Source organism: Denticeps clupeoides, chromosome 6 (assembly GCF_900700375.1).
Source record: "Denticeps clupeoides chromosome 6, fDenClu1.1, whole genome shotgun sequence".
NCBI lineage: Eukaryota > Metazoa > Chordata > Actinopteri > Clupeiformes > Denticipitidae > Denticeps > Denticeps clupeoides.
The window spans coordinates 14,653,279-14,676,172 of NC_041712.1; the positions used below are offsets into that span (position 1 = coordinate 14,653,279).

Genomic DNA, 22,894 nt, shown 5'->3' on the forward strand with positions numbered 1-22,894 from the left:
GCAGAAAATGCAGTATGTGAAAAGATTTGTGGGAAAAATACATTAATATTGAAGAGTTTGAGTTGATTCCTGGAACATTCGTGCATTGTTGGAGAGGTAATGAGTGAAATGAGCAGAGAATGACATTAAAAAATGCATGCCATTCGCCGGCATCTCCAGCCAGGATTTCCACTCTTTGCACATTCAGCTCCAGAGCCATGGAACACCCAAAGCGAGAGCAAAGCAGAGAGTAAAGATGAGCAACAGAGCTTAAATGGGAAGATTTATGGGAATTTGAAAAGTCATTTTTTCAGTTTATCAGATCATGCTGATCACCCTGGGGGGAAATATTGTTTTTAAAAAATTGCTTGGCATCCACTGAACTAGTGGCGAGAGACCGTTTGTTAAAGGCAACATTTTAATGAGAAAATATGCCCTTTGCTTTAAACAAATTAATAAATAAAAAGATTATCTCCACGGAGAGGGTGAAGGGTTCCATTTATTCTGCCCCCAACAGGAGCAAGGCCACAACACCCGCTCACCCGCTCTCATCTTCAAAAGGTGAAATGTCGGTGGCCATCGTTGAGAGAGGGCACAAAAAGGCCAACGGCAGGAGCTGGAGCCAGAGGAGAGAGATGCTCCTGGCTGGAGGGCGCCTTTGTTGCCCACTGGGCCCACTGTCCCCCGGCTGGGGCCCTGATGGAACAGAGGGTCACCCGGCGGGAGCCCTCAGCGCTGGGGGAACATTCGGCGGATGTGTACGGCAGGGAGAGCCGTGGCTTTCTGAGGGCGGTGAGGGAGAGGCTCAGCTGGGTTCCCGCTGTAATGAAGGCGTTCATCTCAGGCTCGTTTTTGGCTGGAAAGTCCATTAGTGAGCAGGTTCCATTCAGCAGCTAGCGGGGCCAGGTGGGTGAAAAAAACAGCAGGTTCCCAGTCCATTTCTCAGAGCACAGGCCAAATACCTTTTATACTCAACAGCAACCTGTAAAACGTCCTGTAACATCTTCATAAAGCCTCCCGTCTTTAATTTCTATAAAATCGCCAGATAGCTAAGGCAAAGGTTCTCGCAAAAAATCTTCTTGACACTAAAGGAGAATGTAGCTGTGGGGTCTGACATGAAAGTTTAGGGATTCAAAAGAGTTGAAAATAAGAAGAGCACTTTCACTTTATTCTGTACTGCACCCCCTCTCGCTTTTCTGCTAATTTTAACCCGGGAAGGATAAAGGCTTCAGGCGTTTTATCCAGAATGGCCAACTGCTACATGGCTAATTCAAAGTGACATGTCAAGTGTCATCTTGCTCTTCCAGGCCACCTGTAACCCCTCAGGGAAGGTCTGACAGGGGGGATGGAGGACAGGAAGAAAAGGTGTTTCTGTGGTCAAAGTCTGCTATAAACCCCCCACAGCACGAAACCTGCTAACAGCTTTCGGTGTTGACCAAGGCCCCACACAAGAGTGCAACACCACTTGAGACCAGAAGGAACTACATTATTCTGTACATTATGAAGTTTGCTGGAGAGATCAGGCTCATGCTTTGCTCTTCACCTTGTCCTCAATTTTAGCAATGGGAGCATTACACCGTGGGGTGATACAGCTCTCTGAAAATGAGATTTCTTTAGACAGCCACTGACATGTTTCATTACTGAGATCAAATGTCAATAATGATGATTGACGGCGCTTATGCACTCATCACCTTCATTCTAATGATTGAAATCGATTCATGTATTAAAATATACAGTACACAAAACTGACATTTAACTACCATGACTACTTAACATGAGAATTTGGTTCCTCAATATGAATTCTTCACAAAAAGAATTCCACAATTTTTAATCAAAATTCCTCCATTCCTCCTTCATTTCCTTGTCATTGCTTATAATAACACTTGTTCTTCACTTGTTCATAGTCATCGGATCGCAACCAAACCAAATAGCTCAGCAAAGTAGTGAATCTAGCATTTGCTGATTTTCCAAGTGTGATATATTTCAGTAGATCAGCACACCAGTGCTAATATCTCATGACAAAGCATCAAACCCAACCAATAAACCACTTGGAATAGCAGAGTAAATTAGCCAAAAGTTTTAAAAGAAAGAATTAAATACTGCTGAGTATAGTGAGTATACTTTCTAATTCTTACCTTGTTAAAGACTTCTAAAAAATCCCATACAGTTAATGGGCACCAAGTTCCAGATTATGCTAATTCTGCTCTTGCACAAATGCTGTCATTTGGCTTTTTAGTTTTGAGCGGGACTATAAGTAGTGCATTTAAAAGGTGTAAAAAGACAAACTTTTTGCACCTTTTGCAAATACAGAGACCTAATAACTTCAGGGAGATGCAGAAGTTCAGTGACGGAAGCAATGAAGAAAAGAGTAACGCTGAAAAGGCAAAAAGAAAATCCTAATTTAAGTTATTTTGACCATTTTGATGTGTATGCATCATTATGGACATAATGGGCAATCAGAGCAAATGGCCTTTTTTTTTTTTTTTTTTTTACCACAACAGCATGTATTTAAAATTTTTGTGTGGGGATATGTTTGATAAAGTATTGTTTTCACTTTTGCTTCACTCACATTCATCTTCTTTCCTTTCCTTAATTGGGATCCTCCCACCCTCACACACACAAGCACTCTTGGCACAACTTCTCTTGCCAGCATGTGACACCCACCCCCACAGCATCTTTTTTTTGCTTTTATTCATCGCCCTGACAACAGTCACCTCCAGCGGCACGGCAGCCAATTAAACGTGTTTTGCAGCCGCATCACTCTCCCCACCTTACCCTCGCTGTGGGGGCTGTCGGAGACGTCAGGCGGAGCCCGCTCCTGCCTGCCGTGGCTCATCCTTGCTGAGAGTGGTAAACACCAGCGACAGCATTTAAAACCGATATTTACATGAGGAAAAAACATCTCAGAATCAGCTCCGTTTGACACTTCGATTGATTTCTACAATGTGTTTTGGGAACATGACCATGGTTTGATTCAAGTTTGGGGACAACTTTTTAGCCATCTAGGTATCTGATAGTGATCCAGACATTCAGAGAAGAAGACCCCACAAGCCAATAAGTGCCGAGCTGCTGCAACAACTCTTGAACGCCACGGATAACATGGCCCACCTCCAGCATTTGTCATATGCTTTGTAATTACTTATGATATGTCTGCCTGTGAGAAGATGGGGTGAATGTAGTTTGTTGGAGTGGGTAGAAAGTGTTAGTGAGTAGCTGGAAGCAGACAAGTAGGAGGATGTTGAGAGGAAACAAAAACCCAACTCCGTACTTGTCTTTAGGATGACCATATGAAATAATGTGGGACAAGCAGTACATCCATGTGGGACAATGTGGGATGGTCACCAATACAATTGACATGACCATGACTACTAAGCATTTCTAAATGAGAATAACTGTTCTCAGAAAGCAATATTCTCTATTATATATAATAACAATTTGCCCAATCTGGCAACAATGAGTGAAAGATAATGTCTTCTCACCCCTCCTGTTGAACGAGTGAATCCAACATTCTTGAACGCATCCAATGAGCTACGATTCAATTTTCGAACTGTTGAAGCACAGCACTACATGCCAAGTGTGGGGTTGGTTTGTCAATAAAGTCCTCATTATTCACATAAATGAATAGTTAAATCACAAAAATGGAAAATTATGTTTGCATCATGTGACATGTGTGGGTTAGCAATCCTCCACAATGTGAGATCTGTCTGTAATTGGGCTTGTCCCATAAAATGTAAATCCTGAGAAACCTTACCTTACACTAGCGAAGCAGCGCCATGCTTAGCATGTAGCATCAGTTTAAAAATGGTGCCCATAGTCTTCACAAGACATCATACCTTGAGCCATGGATTTGGATCAAATGACTTTTCATTCCTATAAGGCCACTAGCACTGTTGTATCTCACCGAAAGCTGTTTTTCAGCTTGAATCTGGCAGTCATTCACTTAACTCCACATTATACAATAGCTCATACAAAAAAAAAAAAAACCAGCACAGAAACAGCACCAGTCTTCAGGGCATAGCCACCAGGAATAACCCACAACAAACAGACAATTACAGCCACTTACATAAACACCAAGAACACCTCCACAGGAGTGCAGATGCTGGCACACACGCGCCTAATGGAAACATCTGTGCCTAATAGGGAGAAACACTCGATGTCACTTCTTGCCACCCGAACACGCTGCGATCGCAGCACGGCTCTCTATGTACCTGGTTAATTAGGCCGCTCCTTTTTGTCTACTTCTGTGCAGCGTTTCTGCAAGTTTACAGGCATTCGTTTATTCCCCTGTACCCGAGATGTCAAGGAAGCTCCTGCGCAGCTATGAAGAATGGATACTGCGTAGGCAAATGCTTTCAGCACCCTCCCCTTAGAAGTATTGATGCTGCATATGCTTTACTATACATGTACAAGCAAATATATCTTGTAGAAAAGTATGCATCATGTTTGATGTATTGGATGTCACTAGACGTAAAACCAATAAATGGATCATGGTCAGCGGAATCCGTGGCACAGTAGTTTGTATGCTTATGTATGGTTAATGCTTGATTTGGTCATCAAAAAATATTGTGAAAACATTTTATTTTATTATTTAGTAATAATAAAATAGAAATTATTTAAAATTATGAAAAAATTACCAAACAAATGTGTATTTGAGAACAGTATAATTAAAAACAGCAGTTACCAGTTGGACAGTCTAAACAAATTTTAAGTGTACTTTTGTTCTTTTAGCTTGCGTGAAAAATGCATGAAAAAAACTCATTTGAAATGTCTTTGTCTTTCAGGCAAAGTATCCATAAGTTGGAAAGGTGCTATATAAGGTGTTTTTCTTTGCTCTCTATTATAGTCAGAAGTTCAACTGGAAAGTTTTCTATGTCAGTATTGCCGCTGGCTTGAAATTTGGAGTTTCAGGCTGATTTTGACATAGTTTTGAAAAGAAAACAAGTGCCATGCAAATAAAGCTGAAGTTCACTTGAATACACTCACAGACTCCTGCTGTGTATTTGAAAAAGAACAGGAGCTTTCAGTGCCCTTTTAATAGGAACCTGTCTTTACAATAACACCTGCAGCACTCTAAACCTCAAATAACCTCACCTCACACGTACTACCTCGGCCTCATTAGGATGACAAATCTAGACAAATCTACATGAAGTGAAGACATAAAAACAGAATGCAAGGGAAGGGAGAAACTGAATGTTCCATAGGCAGGGAAGTCTTTAAAGTCGAACTGCCCAAAACAATGGTGTCAACTCACCAAGGATCAAACAGGCTCTGATTTCAAAGAGTTCTTCAAAAGCATACAGATGCATTTACATGCATACCATTGTACCAAGAATCCATATCATAACATAATATCTGATTTATGGGATAAAATTAAAGGATGGAGAACGATGGAGATATTGTACTTGAAGGATTGTAGTTGTGGGGGGCTGCATCCTGTCTGCCCACCAATCAGCTCCTGCATTACCCTGCACCACCAGTAAGTAAGGACTCAGTTTTGTTCTTGTGTATGTGTGTGTGTGTGTGTGTATTGGCTGTTTTTGTAATTTTTTGGCACGGAGTGACGGAGTGGGGGGGTACACAACAGTTGAGTCTCAAGGAGAGATAGCCAAAGGAGCTGGGGAACCATCCTTCTGATTGGGAGCGCAAAAAGAGGCTGTCTGAGTTCCCGGACACGCCTGGTCACTCCCAGGCTTCACCTTTTGTCACTGTCACACCGTGGGGTCACACCATGTCTTGTGTATGCACAGATGTAACAAAAAGTCATCCTGCTAAAATCTGTGCAACCTGTCACCCCATTTTTATTTTGTATGCTTTAATGAATCTGTTTGGTTGAAAACACTTGTGCTTTGGTCCTGTGTGCCCACTCGTGACATTGACAAAATGTCAAAAAGAACTTCCCATGGAATTTACTTCAAACACTTCTTTTCCAAATCTCACCCTCCCTAGGATAAGAAAAATGAGGATTAAAGGATACTTTCCCAGCCGGCCTGCAGCAACTCGATAGTCTGTGTAACTGCAACTGGGGTGGAAGTTGAAGATGAACACGAGGTTTGCTCGCTCGAAAACAATGACTTTGTCTTCCTGATTTATTGTTGTCACAACCGCCTGTAAGAGGAAGCAGATATCATCAGAGTGACTTGTGTGATGATTTGATTAATTTGAGAAAAGAAGTGCAAAAAGATTACATAAGTGAGAGCGACTTAGCTCAGGGGAAGCTTCCTATGTGAATTATGGATATAGAAGGTGCCAGACAAAGTCTGCTCTTGTCAGACATGCACAGCCATGGACAGTGGTGCCTGTCCTCAATTCCTGTTTGTCCATTTGCATGTGCATATGTTGGTGTGCTTGTAAAATGTACTATTTAGACAGATCAGCTGTAACATAATGACCATCAGCCTAATATTCAGTAGAACTACATTTTGTTGCCCTGACCTGGGACTACGGACCAGTTTGAGGTTATGCTACCCATCTGCATCAATAGACCATCCTGTTTATTTATTTTTGCATATGCTATAATCTAGCCATCTAGCATCACAATGTGTTATTCACATGACTGATCCGTGGTCATAATGTTATGGCAGAGCAGTGTAAAAGCTAATAATCTGGATAAATTGCATGTCTGTGTCTTAGCAAAAGCCTGTGGGCATTGCACCTCACCGGAGCAGACGCCAGCCAGCCATGCTTGTCCTCAGCGTGGTTCATGTCTCGGTCAAAAGCATTGAGCTGTTGATACCGCAGGTGCTGCATGTCCACCAGGTTATACTGCCTCCGTGCATAGCGGTAGCTCTCACTGTTGCCCTTCCTGGGGAAGTCAAGCCACTCAGGGTGACCAAACTCGTTACCTGCAATCACACAAGCAGAAAGACATTTCACCTTCACTGCAGCTTTTTTTTATATTTCAAATATATACACTATTAAATATATACACTATTAGTTTGTAGTTACCACAATGCCATCCATTCAGAGACAGAATAAATTAGATTATGCACATTCATTAGCTCTTTGAAAGCATATGCACATTTTAAAATGTTCCTGTTTAGCTCTGTATTGCAATGAATCACTGGGGTGAAATTTTGCACGGTAGCAGAAATTCTACTAACAGCTGAATCACGTAATATCCTGCATGAATGATTTAAAACCCACTTCAAAGCCTGGGGAACCACTCTGACTTTTTCCACTGTGAGACAGACCCTAAGTGAAAAGTAAAGAAAAGAAGTGAGGAGACAGAACTTATCACCCTGATCAAATCCCCAAAGCATTTGCTTGAACTTTACTTTGCTGGCCAGAATTATGCAGGCAATTTTTCACAAGTTCTATCATTCGTCAGCCAGCGAGCGACAGCATACAGATTAAGAGTAGAAAGGGACACTGTCTTGTACAAAAGCTGGCCTGACAGCTCTAGCTCCATAAATTAAAAACACAAGAATGGGATATGACGGGCCATTTTGTCCCCTAAAAGGCCGCAGATCACCTCTACCTACTGCTGATGCCAGGCCTCCAAGGATGGAAGAAAGACCTGGAGATAAAAATGTTTCCCACCAGACTTGTGTGAATTCTTGAGGACATTAATAACACTATTACTTATTCAGCCCCCAGGCGGCACAGTATAGCCCAGCATGATAAAATATTTTCCTACATTTTGTCATAATGTGATATATTGAAGTTATACTGCGCACCAATGTGTCTTTTAGGCTCTCATTAAAGTAAATAATTCTTTCTTTATTATTAGCATTATTATTAATAATAACAATAATGCACCTTCATAAAGCACTTTATTAATATTCATATGGTAATATGTAGTAAAATAGATTGAATAAAAAACAAGTCATTTACTAAGCAATTAACTAATTAAAAGCACACACACACACACACACATGCACAAAAGTAGATTCCTACTTAGATTCCATTCTTTCTACTTGAAGAGATTTGCATCCACAGCCAACAGCAGAGAACAGTGGAAATAGCCAGGTTATGAACAATTGTGCTACAGCAACACATGTGTACACACTCAAACACACACAAAGGTGTGCATTAGAAGTACACAGACACAAAACACCCCCTTTCAAGATTTCCCTAAGTCTGATCTGAAGTGATGTGGTGTTTGAAGTCAAGTTCTTCTTTGGTCACTTGCGTGGGCCCATAGACCTGGAGAGCCGAAATGGGATTTAGTTTGCATAAAAAGGCTCCAAATGAACTCATGAATAAGAAATGGCTCCCTTCTCTTCTCACTGTTTCTTTCATGTGTAACAAGCTGCAAGGTGGAGATTAGATGGTCTTTCAGTTTGGTGTCAATTTAAAGCCAAGAAAAACACTGCGCTCCTCGTCCAACTTTATGGGTAATGCAACTTTCAGGCCAAGTGTTGGCTGACTGGAGCTGGAACAGGAGGCATGCCTCTGGTTTTGGGGTATGACATTCCGTTTGGACAAAATGCTAAGTTCAAGTACAAAAAACACACGCACAGAAAAAGACCCTCAGATTCATTCACAGGAGCACTCTTGATCCCAGTGTGCAATAGTAAAGTGTATCGTCGTACTTGACCGGGTAAATTGCTTAATCTGTCCTTTTAAGTCTGAACTCACATCTTTTCTTAGGCACCACAGGGAACCATGGTCATGCCCATTACTTCACATTTTATACTTTAATTGGGTTCACCCTCGTAAACGGGAAGTCAGCTCGCTGCAGCTTAGATGTACAAGCCTCCAAATCATCGGCATACCTAATCACAAGCCCTTTAATTTAACTTTGTGTCAGCCTTTCTAGCAAAATGACTGTAATCACACCCTAAATAGCCAATATCAAATGGTTTTCTACCACAGGGAGCTGTGATAGAGCAAAAATACATGACAGGTAAGGGTTTTTATTTCCCCCACAATGAATTTCAATACACAAAATGACAAATAAATAATGGAAACAGAGGGCCAATGGAAGTATTTTTCCAATCTGGAAAAATTGTACCTAAGCCTCTCTCAGAGCCAGAATCAATAAACAGAACTTGGCATCTGGGAACTAAAGACAAAAAGTCTATTAGTGCAGTTATGAGGCTATTTATTGTGTCCCGGTACAGGACATACATTTTTCTTTGTTAGTGTCTAACCCCGTTCGCATGTATGAGGCCAACCTATTCTGCTTGGTTCTAAATGCACTGAAGAAATGTGAAATATGCAAGTTATTTAGATTTATATAAACAGAGTTCCAGTTTCAGTTACAAGGCAATATAGCAGACATTGGATATATACTTCTAAAATTCAGGTCTAAAGCAAATTTTCATGTATTTGTTTATATAATGTAAATGCTGCTTCAACTTGTTAAAACACATACACACGCAAAAAAATCTTTTTCATTGAGGAAAAGATTCAAGACCAAGAACAAGGCTGGTCAAGACTGAGACCAAAACCAAGACTGAAAACCGGGCAAGAATATACATTAGATCAACTGTAGAGAAAAAGGCATTGCTGTAAAGTATCATTACTAATTCAAACTCATGTAATCTATTCAATAAAATTGTCCATATGTCTCTCATTTAAAATCTCCCAGATTTGTTATAGTTACCATAGTAGGCATGATTGAAAATAATATTCAGCAATCCTCTCCTATAACCATTTTATTACACCTCGTGAAGATTAAGAGTTGGGATGTGCCGAAAAGATGTTCATATTAAGTCTCTTATATCAGGGACAGGGGCCTCAGGTAAGCAGGTGAACACGATCAGGGAACATTACACGAGACGAACATGAAACTCCGGTCCGGACCCCGGATCCGGAGTCAACCCCTGCCGGTCCGGATCATGACAGTACTCCCCCCTCAAAAGCACTACCACCTGGGAGTGCCCACAAAACGGTCCATGAAAGGGGGGAGAAGTCCATAAGGACGAGGGGCGGTTGTCCTGCACCTGCGGCGTCAGGCCCGGGCCAAAGCACGGCTCGTCCGTCGGGGACCGGCATCCTGTCCGCAGTCCGCAGGCACCGTCACTCCGGTCAGTCTCCGGTACGCCCCGCTGGAAAGTTCGCCGCCTCCCTCGTCTCGGTTAACCCTCGGAGCACCTGAACTGCGCGACCGGTCTTCCGTAGGCCATCGAGGTCCGGTCGCACGGATTCGTCGGTACTCCCCCGCCTCCGGAATCGCCAGGGGGAACATGGACCGCGTGACAGATCCTCTCGACCCCACGGTAGCTTTCGTAGGCCGCCGAGAGTCTGCCACGCTTGGGGAACTGATTAAAAACCTGACATGGATCATGGCGGGGAACTGGCGATTACCGGAGGTGCGTCGCTGGAATCCGGACGAGACGGCGGCGTCGGGGGACGTTCATACATGGAACCTTGGACATGGATCTGTGGAGCAGACGTCCTCCCGACCATCCACGGTTCCCTGGATCTCAGCGGGGCGTAGATCAGCTGCGTCCATGTGGTCGGGTCATTCTGTCACGGGTGGGCTGGACATGGCATGAAGGAGGACGCATTCGCACGATCACAGGACAGGTGTTTAATACAGACTTCACAAGATAAGGGAACATTAACACGCACACTGACCCGACGGTGAACAGACACGAACAGGATAGCTTTATACAATTATATAAATAGACAGCAGGTGAACACGATCAGGGAACATTACACGAGACGAACATGAAACTCCGGTCCGGATCCCGGATCCGGAGTCAACCCCTGCCGGTCCGGATCATGACAATATCTACAAACTTAAGATACACACTTCATGATGAAGAGGATTCAACAAATCAAGTTTTATTTTCATTTTGTAATTTCATACAATGAAATTATTGCTTTTTTTGCACATTGAAATGGAGTTCTAATCAGCAGGAGTCATTTTCTGTGCATACTGAAAGACAACAGCCGACAGAAGGCATACACAGACTTAGGTCGATTTTATTGACTTAATCCAGGAACAATTACAAGGTCTACGGAAAAGGCATGGTTATAGATGGATGTTCACAAAGTGCTGAGAAATATTACATAACTGTCCTAAATATAAGCCCACAGACCGTGGAACACAATAACTTGTGCAAACAGAATAATAATTGTGCGCACCAGATAATTTTTTTTTCAGAAAAAGAAAAGATGCATCTGACTGGTTGCATTTGAATTGAGGCACGTAATAAATAATGATACTGTGAGGATGCATTGCTTTCTCTTTTAAAGTAAATAAAGTGATAAAGTGAAGTGATTGTCACATGTGATACACAGCAGCACAGCACACACAGTGAAATTTGTCCTCTGCATTTATCCCATCACCCTGAGTGAGCAGTGGGCAGCCGTGACCGGCGCCCGGGGAGCAGTGTGTGGGGACGGTGCTTTTGCTCAGTGGCACCTCAGTGGTACCTTGGCGGATCGGGATTCGAACCGGCAACCTTCTGATTACGGGGCCGCTTCCTTAACCGCTAGGCCCCCACTGCCCCGATCCCATCGAGACTGCTATGTCCGAGACCAAGACAAGACCGAGACCAAATAGAGCCAAGACCAAGATGAGACCGAGACCACGTAAAAATGGTATCAAGTCTATTTGGTCTCTATTTGGAACTCCAACACTAGGTTACAACAGTCAAAGGAACCCAACATACAGTATATACTGAGAAAATATAATGTGCTTAAATATTTAGTTTGATATAAAGTGTTTTCATATTCTCTAAATTTCACCAATCTTCAGGATTTACAGAAATAAACTGATTAAGAAAAGAAAGGACTGCCTGCTAGTTATCTTTATCTTGGACAAGTGGTGATGACATCTCTCACCCACACTGCATCCTCATTCTACACCATTTAAACTCCTCTCTCGTCAATATAAAAGACACACAAAGTAGCACAAGCAGATGCATGCTGACAGATTCATGTCCGTTTCAGCCACCTAAACCCAAAGTGAATCGACCTGAAACCTGGCAGCATTTACCTCCCACAACTATTGGGTTCCTCAACACCTATTCTCACAAGCAATTCTTCATGAAATATCACATTCAAATCTGGCAATACTGAGCACACGATCCCAAGCCTACATTTTTACTGCACACTAAACTACACTACATAGTCAGAAATAAACAACAGAGCAATATATCGCAATATTTTACATTGTGGTATCCATACAGTGACACCAAATATCAATATTTTTGTGTACAAATTTAGTCCACCGGGGTGGCATCAGTCAAGCATTTTCTTTAGTGAGGTCAGCAGATGTGAGAGTCAGAATGTGGAATTTGGAAGTCGCCTGATTGAAAGTGAAGTCATTGTCATTGTGAAACACTGCAGCACAGCACATGGTGACACAACGAAATGTGTCCTCTGCTTTTAACCACCACCCTTGGTGAGCAGTGGGCAGCCATGACAGGTGTCCGGGGAGCAGTGTGTGAGGACGGGTCGGGACTCGAACTGGCAACCTTCTGATTACGGGGCCACTTCCCTAACCACTAGGCCACTGCTGGGGAGTGTTAGAAGAATAAGCAGCTTTTTAAAACGCAGCACTACAGCCAGACAGGTACTGCGTGAAAAACAAGTTGTTGAACTTGCCTCAACACAAATTTATGTATTTGTATTTATACAAATGCATTCTGCATTCTGTATTTATGTTTACATTTCAGCTCAGTCCTGTATAAGCACCACACCAGCCTTGGATAACTGATTGGAAACTCAATCTTATGCATTTTATCTTAACATTTTGTTAAAATTATGATTTTTTTTTAATTCAGTTCTGAGTTGTTTTCTTGTATTTCAGCTCTCTTTTCACATTTTCAGTGAACTGTAGAACATTGCTATACGTGCAGCATTGTGATATAATCGTATCGTGACCCATGTATCGTGATATTGTATTATGAGATCCTTGCCAATACACACCCTACTACATAGTGAGATTAAAATATCCTATAAGGCCAGACATTAGATTCTAACAGACCTGCTCAAATGGCATTTTCTTGCTTAGCCATGATGTCCTTCAAAACTCTAAAGCTAAATGACAAACATATACAAAAGACAACCATGCCAAAGCACAATGTTAACAGACTCTACACCATGCCCATTTCCCAAAACCATTGGAAAAAGGAAAAAGAATCATCACAGTATGAACTCATGTTAAGGAGCAAGGAAATGCAGGGAAACGCATGTCCAATGCACTCCACTAACGAATGAAGCTATTTTTCCACCTATGAGCAACTGGCACCCCCTTTCAAATTCAATTAAACCCACTTCAGGCGGCGCACCTCTCCCATCCTGCTCTGTCTGACGATGGCAGCCTCTGCAGTGCCAAGGTAATAGTGCTCTGATCTCCTACTGAAACAGCCATTAATCACAGCTCCTGTCTTGCAGTTCTCTTTTCTTTACTCCTGCTGCTGAGAAACAATGGCATACCGATTTGTTTTTTTGTTCCTACAACCATTTCAATAAACAAACAAACAAACAAACTTCTGATCTGTCATCTTCATCAAAATATGCACTGCTTAAAAAACTTTTTTTGGACAGCTGAGTAAAACTTTAGTCTGTGGTTAACTGAGGCCTACATCAAAAAATGTCATACAACTAGAATTACCTGGTTAATCCTGGTTCTGATTCAAATCTAATGAATGTGATTCCAGATGTTCCAGATCAATCATGCTTGAAGGAACGAGCAGTCACCAACAGAGAGATAATAGGATTGGGTTACACTAGACCCTGTCTGGACTAGGCTCTGTGCATGCTCCACAATTCCCTCCCCAGGAATAAAACCAGAAGCAGCATCGTACAAAGACATATTATTCACGAGACATTAGGTCACACCTGGCTTGACCTTTGACTCCCCAAAAACTAGCAAATTCTTCTCTCAGTCAAAGTGCAGCAAATAAACCTTAAAACGTATATTTAGGACGTCTCGGAAACAGGCAGACAATCTCTCGCTGTTGATGCAGGGGTGTAAAAGTTCCCAGAATGCTAGTGATTGTCCAGTTTGCAAGAGGCTGTAAGACTAGAAACAGTGATGATTTGATTTTGAGAAGTCAATTTAAAGGAAAAAACGAGGTGAGAGCCAAAAGAGTTTGTAATCATATAATTAAACATGAAATCTACCATCAGTGAGGTATAAAAAAAAGACCTCCACATGGGCCGAATGTATCAAATTGGCTGCCTGCATGCCTCCGTGACCGGAGTTCTTGATTTGAAGACATGCACACCAAGGGATGGTCAGCATTAGTTGAAGGATCTTGTGGATATGTACCTGTAATCCACAGACATTCCCGCATGACTCACAGAAAATATGACATGAGCACAGAGGACAATGCTTCCTTGGTTTCTGTCTTCTCGCCCATATATGTTGCTTATGCTATGCAGCTCACGGGTTCTGTAAAGTCGGATTATCCCTGCTGCTCGGTTTTTATTAGACTTGAAGGCCACGCCGTTTGACAGTAGAGGATCTGTGGTGGGATCACTGTATGGTGGGTCTGGGCTTTCAGACATTTCAGAAGTAAGTAAGCCATCTGCACCCACAGAAGCTAAATGATATGTGTAAACAACTGGCTGCAAGAGTGTAGGAGTAAGATTAGTAAATCTAGCACCAGATGGAGAGGTTAGGTGCATCATTCCACATAAAAACACACAAATATACAAAGGTCTGCTGCAGTTAATATGTTAATTGATGCAAAAGAGAAACAGGGTTCGTTAAAGCCAGTTCAACACAGGCGCACCATGCTGCAGGATGCCTGGAGCAGTATGGGGTTAACTGTACACTGTACATACAGCAACAGCAAGGGTCAGCGAAAGGACATCCACAGACTTTGGCTGGATAATAGAAACCCTCCAGCACTCAAGGGTTTCAAGCTCTTATTTATCTGACTGGGAGTGCATTGTCAGGTGTAGGACAGGAGGCAGGGGATGCAGACAGACCTTATTTATCATAAAAATGAACATAAGTGAAGTAAAAGTGAAGCAATTGTCATTGTGACTGAATCACAGCACAACGTGTCCTCTGCATTTAACCAACCAATCGAGCAGTGGGCAGCCATGGAAAGTGCCCAGGGTGCAGTGTGTGGGAATGGTACCTTGCTCAAGATTACCTCAGTGTCACATTGGCGGATTGTGATTGGAACCTGCAACTTTCCGATTACGAGTCCACTTCCTTATTGGCTAGGCCAATAGTCAATAACAAAAGCTAAAACATTATAATGGTGATATTTGTCAGATTGTATACTGCAAGTTTATTGTATGTATTAGAGGGAAGGCACAAAGGACATAAAGAAACAGAAAGCAAAATTACATGTATGTAAGTTTGTATTGAAAGTTTGTATTTACATATGTACATGCACAAACACACACACACACACACACATATATATATATATACAGTACAGGCCAAAAATTTCTCATTCAATGTATTTTCTTTATTTTCATGAGCATTTACATTGGTAGATTCTCACTGAAGGCATCAAAACTATGAATGAATTTGACTATGAATGGCGTTATGTACTTAACAAAAAAAGGTGAAATAACTGAAAACATGTTTTATATTCTAGTTTCTTCAAAATAGCCGCCCTTTTCTCTGATTACTGCTTTACACACTCTTGGCATTCTATCGATGATCTTCAAAAGGTCGTCACCTGAAATGGTTTTCCAACAGTCTTGAAGGAGTTCCCAGAGGTGTTTAGCACTTGTTGGCCTCTTTGCCTTCACTCTGTGGTCCAGCTCACCCCAAACCATCTCGATTGGGTTCAGGTCCGGTGACTGTGGATCTTTATTGTTTTACGACAACAAAAATGAAGAGACATTTAAGTGTAGTTTTCATTTTGTTTTCACGGCCGCCATGACATCTCCTGGCCACAGGGGGCGTGCCAGAATTAAAGACACCCAGAACTGAAGAAGCCAGATAAAACCCTGGCGGCTGTGTTAGTTGTTGCTCACTCATTGTTGATTTTGTCACTTTGCTGCTAAGACTGTCCAAACCCTTGCTGACTGATCTCTCTCCAGGCCAACCGTCCATTTGACTCTTCTTTTGGATTTCCTTGTCTGTTCTTGTTGCCAAAGATGCCCTGACATGAGTCAGGGAGTCCCTCCCTGTACATTTTATGTAGGCAGTGGTGACCTAGCGGGTGAGGAAACAGAAGTTTGCCGGTTCGAATCTGAGGCACTGAGGTGCCTCCCTGGGTGCCTTTCATGGCTGCCCACTGCTCACCAAGGTGATTATTAAATACAGAGAACACATTTTGTTGTGTTACCGTGTGCTGTGCTGCAGTGTTTTACAATTACAATCACTTTACTTTTACTCACTTCATGTAGCAGATCAATAGATGTCAACTGTTTCTCAGAAATGAAATGATGTTCACATTTTTATACTTTTGGATATTTACTGTTGGGAAGATGAAAAAACATTCTTAGTTCATTTCAACTCTTAATTTCAGTGTAAATTCATACAGAATTCAGACCAGAACCGCAAAGCAAAGCCTCCTCTGAATGAAAGTGACTATCACTGGTAAAAATAGGTCTCTGATCACTTCTACATTTTCTGAAAACAACAAAAAATGTTAGCAAATTTATTCCAGAGCAGAGCAAATGTAACCTGTAAGATTGGAAGTCGCAGGGCCATGGAGGTCTGCAGCTTTGTCTTGTGTAGAGGTTCATCACCTCTTTGTTCTCCATGTCTTTGTTGGCGGCCTTCCCCCGAGCAGGAGGTGTGAAGGGCCAGCCATTTGTTTGGAATCCCCCGCTTTGTCTTTGTCTGCGACACCCACCAAAGGTGTGACAGGGCAGAAACAACAAATTCTGATTGGTCAGTGGCAACTTTTGTTTCAAATGTATAAAAGGATTATCTCTTGTGGTCTCTAAGACTTCTGTTCCTTTCCATCAGGAGCTGGGGTTTTGCCTCCCTTTTTCTCATGGACCAGGCAACCTCTCTGTAGCTTGATTCATAGTTTCTTGTCATGATCCAGACCGGCAGGGGTTACTCCGGATTTTATGTTTGTCCTGTGTTCCCTGATCGTGTTCACCTGGTCTATATTTATATAATTGTATAAAACTATCCTGTTCGTGTCTGTTCGCCATCGGGTCATTGTGCGTGTTGATGTTCCCTTGTCTCGTGAAGTTTGTATTAAACCCCTGTCCTGTGAAATTGTGCGTATGCGTCCTCCTTCATGCCATGTCCAGCACACCCGTGACAGAATGACCCGACCATGTGGACGCAGCCGATCCGCCCTGCTGGGATCCAGGGAGCCGTGGTTGGTCGGGAGGATGTCTGCCCCACAGATCCTGTTCGCCTGTTCCCCGCCATGATCCACGTCATGATCCACGTCATGTTTTTAATTGGTTCCCCAAGCGTGACAGACTCTCAGCGGCCTACGAAAGCTACCGTGAGGTCGAGAGGATCTGTCACGCTTCCATGTTCCCCCTATTTATATAATTGTATAAAGCTATCCTGTTCGTGTCTGTTCGCCGTCGGGTCATTGTGCGTGTTAATGTTCCCTTGTCTCATGCAGTTTGTATTAAACCCCTGTCCTGTGAAATCGTGCATATGCGTCCTCCTTCATCATCATGTCCAGCCCACCCGTGACACTTCTCTATCTTTGGGTTCTTTCTCTTTCTCTATCATTTACTCCTTTCTTTTATTTTGGGTCTTTATGTAACATTGGTAACTTTTTTACATACAATATTTACATGTAACTGCAATAATAATCTGCTGGTGTTAATAAATTAGAAAGTGTACATCCTTTTAACCCCTATTGTGCCTTTCTGCCAGGTAACATTAGGTTGAAGTGGTTTTAATACAGTGCTTTGTGTAGAGAGTGTTTATACTCCTTTTTATAAACCCATAAAAATACCCTGACAATCTAGATTCCTCTTATAGTTATTGTATTTGCCTATTTAGTCATTCTGCACCCTCAATTGCATTCACTTAAAGTGCATTACAGACTCAAATACTGTGAGATTGGTCCACAGGACACCTTGACAAATTAGCTTTGTGGTATTTAGCAGGGTAAGTTAAGGGAGAGATCAATGTGTTTGTGTTGGATGGATTGGAGCTCACAAGAGAGCACTGAGAAGAGTTGGAGTCAGCAAGTTCAGCACCTACAGACAAAAGTCCAGAAAGATTTCATTCTTTCTACACCAATGAAACCATGATTTGTACAAATTCAACAAAATGTACAAGTTTGCCCAGAGTGCCTAATATCTACAAAATCGTTTAAAAGGGAGTGTTTATTCAAACCATTTCCTAATTTAATTCCTCATTTTTTTGCCTCAATTTTGCTCAACATGGAGGAACAATATCCTTAGTCATGCCTCTTTCTTTGTGGCACTGTTGTATGTGTATGTTCTGTTTGTGTGTCTCTCTCTTTCTGTCTCTCTCTCTCTGTAATGTTGTAGGGTGGCTCCTCATCCGCTTATTATTGGACTCCTCCCCCTTCCTGTCATGATTGATGGGCTGTAATAGGGCAGAGAGCTCAAAATGGCGTCTGTTTTGGGACAAGAAGAGGGGGTGTTTGTGTGAAGCGACAAGGAAGTGGTGTGAACTGAAGACAAGAATAACATAGACTTGAATCATAACTCAACTGACCAGAACCGCTTTGTTTGTGTTTTGTTTGTTTATATATCTTTGTTTGTAATAAATGGCTAGCCATAAGTGCAATCGCATCATTTGGAGTTTCTGCTCCATTGTCCCATTTGCTATGTCCCTGACCCTAGACCAGAGATGAAACACACAACAATCCCTGTGTCTGAATTGTCAAGAAGAGTGGAAATCAGACATGACCAGATGAAAATATAACATACACAGTATTATGTAACATGCAGTTCAGAGCACTTTTGGATGCATCATCCAAATCATCCCTTCCAAAGTGCTGAACAGTTGAAAAAATAAACGACTGAACTATTAAGAAAGTGAAATGGATGTTTCCATATTATTTACTGTCAGAGTATGCAGTACATTTTATTTACTCCCAGTCTAAGCCTCTTTCCCACACTTAGGACTAATAATCTAAATTAGCTCATTGAACAATTAATTGGTTAATTCCAGCCATATCAAATTATTTGTGGGTTAAAATATAATCATCACTTTATTACAGATATGTAATTATTACTTTTGGATAAGGCGATCATATACCAGGTATTCTTTTAAGGTTCTTTCAATTTTTGCAGCAACCCAGAGCATCTAGAATGTCCTCTCTGGCTATGAGTAAATAGATATTTTTAAGGCTGGAGTTCTTCAGGCTTGACATGTCAGATTGATTCCTTTGCTTGGACAATTTGTTCTTGCTCAGTGCTGTCTAAATGACTCTAAAGCCATTGATCCAGTGACACAGCTTACCCTCAACTTTCTATTCTCAGAGCTGACTTGCACACATTCCTCTTTCCATTTCCCCCCTAATGCTTAGAGAGCTTTTGCAACTACAACTTTGGCTTTTCTTAGCAATTAGAGAGAAATGGCTTTATATGCCATTTGCAGTAGGGTCAGGAAGAGCTGAGGGAAGTGACGGCGACCTTTAGTTTAATTACTGTTTTTATTGCACTTTCCAGACATGAACAGTGGTGCAAAGTGAAATGCTTTTACCAATTTTATGTTGGAATATAAGGTATTAATAATGGATTTGATCTTTACTCGACCAGACAACAATCTCTGGCCATCTCAGGATTCTCCACCGTTCTTGCGTTTGCCCTGTTGCTCCTCACTGTCTGCCAACAGTCCTCACCTCAAACTTGCAAAGGCCTCTCTTTATGGTGGATCCTTGATCCATCAACTCTCAAACTTTCCCGATTTTCATTCATCAAGCTTTTCCCCCAAATCAAAATGAACATGCTTGGAAAGGAGCATGAGTGGAAATGATGTGAGCATCTAGTGTTCTTATGCTTGGATGCTAATTCCTGCAGTCTGCATGGAATCAATTTCCTGTTAATGGCTTGTCTGTTTTATTTTGAATTAAGTGCCAGCTGTCAGCATCTGTTTTTGCTGCTAAAACACATTATGCTTAACCTCAACAGACATGTGACTAATGTAAACCTTCGTGGGTGGACGTTTACAGCTCTGTGGAATATATTTATGCATTCGTCATTTGTAGAGCGGCACATGCACACACCAATAAACACTAATTGCGTAGACATTTTCATGCTTTACCTGCCGCAAAGTGCGTCAGTCAACTCCTATATCAGCAGCACCTGCCTCGCTCGTATTCTCTCCCTCTCACTCCTCATTCTCTCCATTGCCCTCCTGGTGTTTCCACGGCAACTCACCCATGAAGTTGAGGTAGCCCTCCCCGCCCAGGCTGTGGGTAAGGAGGCGAATCATCTTGTGCAGCTGGATGCCACGGTCAATCACTACCGTCATGGGCATCAGGGCGCTCATGTTGGTGTACATCTCCTGGTCCATCAGCCAAAAAGCCAGAGACTTGTCCCCCACGAGTGCCTAGGAAGACAAATGTCACTGGCTGTTCACTGCATCACAATAATGTACTTTAAAACCGGGACTTTGTGTGACCTTTAATGCAATTATGGCTGTTCAACAGAAAGAAAGGAATTGCATAGATTGTTCTGAGCAGCTGTTCGCAGTCTGCTGCCTCTGTTGGATCTCTCAACAGGCTTTTTTGTGCGGATTTCAATTTCCCTTCCACTACAAAATAAGTGAACTTTCAGTCTGTTTCATCCAATAATGTACCCTCATGGTAGGTCAATTTGAACACTTCCTAGAGATTGTACATAGTAATTCAGAAGATTTGAGGCTATACATAGAATTTCAAATGAATTCCACCTTCCTCCTACAGTTTGTAGCTAATAGACAGGACTGATTTAAGGATGTGGCCGTTTCACGGTCAGAATTGGAAGTGCTGTCCTGAGAAACAAAGAACCCCAGCCGGTGCACCTGGTCATGGCTTTCAGCGTAAGCGATCGATCTCTCCCCTCGGCGCCGGTTGGTGAGTGTGTAAACAATGTCTGCCATGTCCCATTCTTCATCCCGGCGCTCTTTCAGAATCTGCGGAGGAGAGGACTGAGCTATCAGTACAGTGCACAAAAGACAATTCATATGGTATGTGTTCCATGAGGAACCCTGGCGAAGTCCAACGCGAAGTGCTGACAGCAATTATTGTGGCATAAGGAGACAAAGGAGAGACACGGACACAGTCATACAAAACAGTGACCTTCAGCTCAGGGATGCAATGCAGTGTGCAGACGCACAGTACACAATGATAATGTAAAATCATTGACTTACACGGGTCACTAGCTAAAAAGAGTCTCTAAAGGACTGGGTCATTGCCTGCATCTGAAGGCTATTACGCGTAAGAGTGGGCCATTCGCCACATTAGTATTAAGTACTGCTGTAGGTCGGTGGCTACATTAAAACTTGGCGCGAGTGGTTCTGTTTGCTTGTATGTGTTTTGACACAGGCCATTAACCATAATACTGAGTGGGCACGGGTCACTGACTGCAGCCAGCGTGCAGAATGCTACATTCCCTGTCGGCATCAGTGTCTATACTTGTCACTTAAAAATGAGTGTTCAGAGGCGAGTAATGCATTAAAATAAAAATGTGGGGGGAAAATTTAGAACGGGTTAATAACAATCATATGTAAGTGACCCTCCCACCACATAACTGAACCAGTGAATTCAAATTTTATAACTAGAGTATCAGTTGCACTATGCTGTTTTACCAGCCTAGGCTCCATTCTGCTTATATAGAACAACTGAAAATCAAAGTATTAATATACATAACTACAAATTTACAGTTTCATCATAACACTGCCACGGCAAGCATACTATATAAGGTTTTGACATAAAAAAATTTCACAAAAATTCATTTGTCAGAATGGGCACCAGTTCCCATGACCCTAATATGGATTAAGGATTTTGGATTTTGATTGAGTCTGTAGTTTTCCTTGGTTCTCCTGGAGGTGAATGTTGCATTGGTTGAACTCCTTCAGCTTTTTACACACGCCACTCACCTACACCCAATGTTCAATAATGATTAATAACTGAATAACATCCTTATTTGAAAACTTGATCCATAATCATCCATTATATAGTAGATCTTCTTACATATAACCACATTTCTTTTTACAAAACTACACGTCATTGGGTTCTCTACACAGAACCAATATGAGAGGCCATTTAGGAAATATTTCAGACTTTTGTTACACAAACACATGTGAAACACACACATTCACATATGAAACTGACAAGCATGCATTTATACTACTGAAAACTCGCACACACACATATGAACTGCTCACACAGATACAGGTGAAAAGGTCTCTTATGTAACAAACAAAAATTAAACTTAAACTGTGTTAAAGGCCCATAAAAAGGAAAGTGAATGTCATTGTGATACACATCAGCACAGCACATGGTGCACACAGTGAAATGTGTCCTCTACATTTAACCATCACACTTGTGGGCAGCTATGAAAGGTGTCCGGGGAGCAGTGTGTGGGGACGGTGCTTTGCTAAGTAGCACCTTGGCGGATTGGGATTCGAAAATGGCAACCTTCTGATTACAAGGCCACTTCCTTAACCGCTAGGTCACCACTGCTCCATGAGCCAAGTAAAAAACATATGAAAAAGATTTGAATTTATTCATAGGAGGCGCGCTGTGGCTAGTAGCCACCCGGTTTGGACTGTGCATGCGCAAAATACAATTACCGCTTTTTTAATCAGGTCGCCAAAATAGAATCCATAGAACCGCCTTCCGGATATAGTGAAATGCCTTCCAGATATACTGAAATGCCTTCCGGATATAGTGAAATGCCTTCTGGATATAGTGAAATGCCTTCCGGATATACTGAAATTATTTCCGGATATTGTGAAAAGCTTAATTTTTGTTTATTACGTAAGAGTCCATCACATGTATCTGTGTGAGCATTTCATATGTGTGTGTGCGTCCATTTCATATGTATCTGTGTGAGCGTTTCATATATGTGTGTGTCCATTTCACCTGTATCTGTGTGAGCGTTTCATATGTGTGTGTGTGTGTGTGTGTGTGTGTGTGTC

The 22,894-nt window shown here is 42.0% G+C and overlaps 1 protein-coding gene across 2 annotated transcripts in view; it reads right to left on the bottom strand.

The window, feature by feature from the left end:
* gbe1a (glucan (1,4-alpha-), branching enzyme 1a) overlaps nucleotides 1-22,894 on the bottom strand; it is a 131,263-nt gene that overhangs the window by 24,962 nt on the left and 83,407 nt on the right. For both annotated transcript variants that reach the window (XM_028983895.1, XM_028983894.1), the window contains exons 11-14: nucleotides 20,774-20,884; nucleotides 20,149-20,320; nucleotides 6,637-6,821; nucleotides 5,954-6,084 (exon numbers count right to left, since the gene is read on the bottom strand). In XM_028983895.1, coding sequence (XP_028839728.1) covers nucleotides 5,954-6,084; nucleotides 6,637-6,821; nucleotides 20,149-20,320; nucleotides 20,774-20,884 — 599 coding nt within the window. The remainder of the gene's footprint in view (nucleotides 1-5,953; nucleotides 6,085-6,636; nucleotides 6,822-20,148; nucleotides 20,321-20,773; nucleotides 20,885-22,894) is intronic.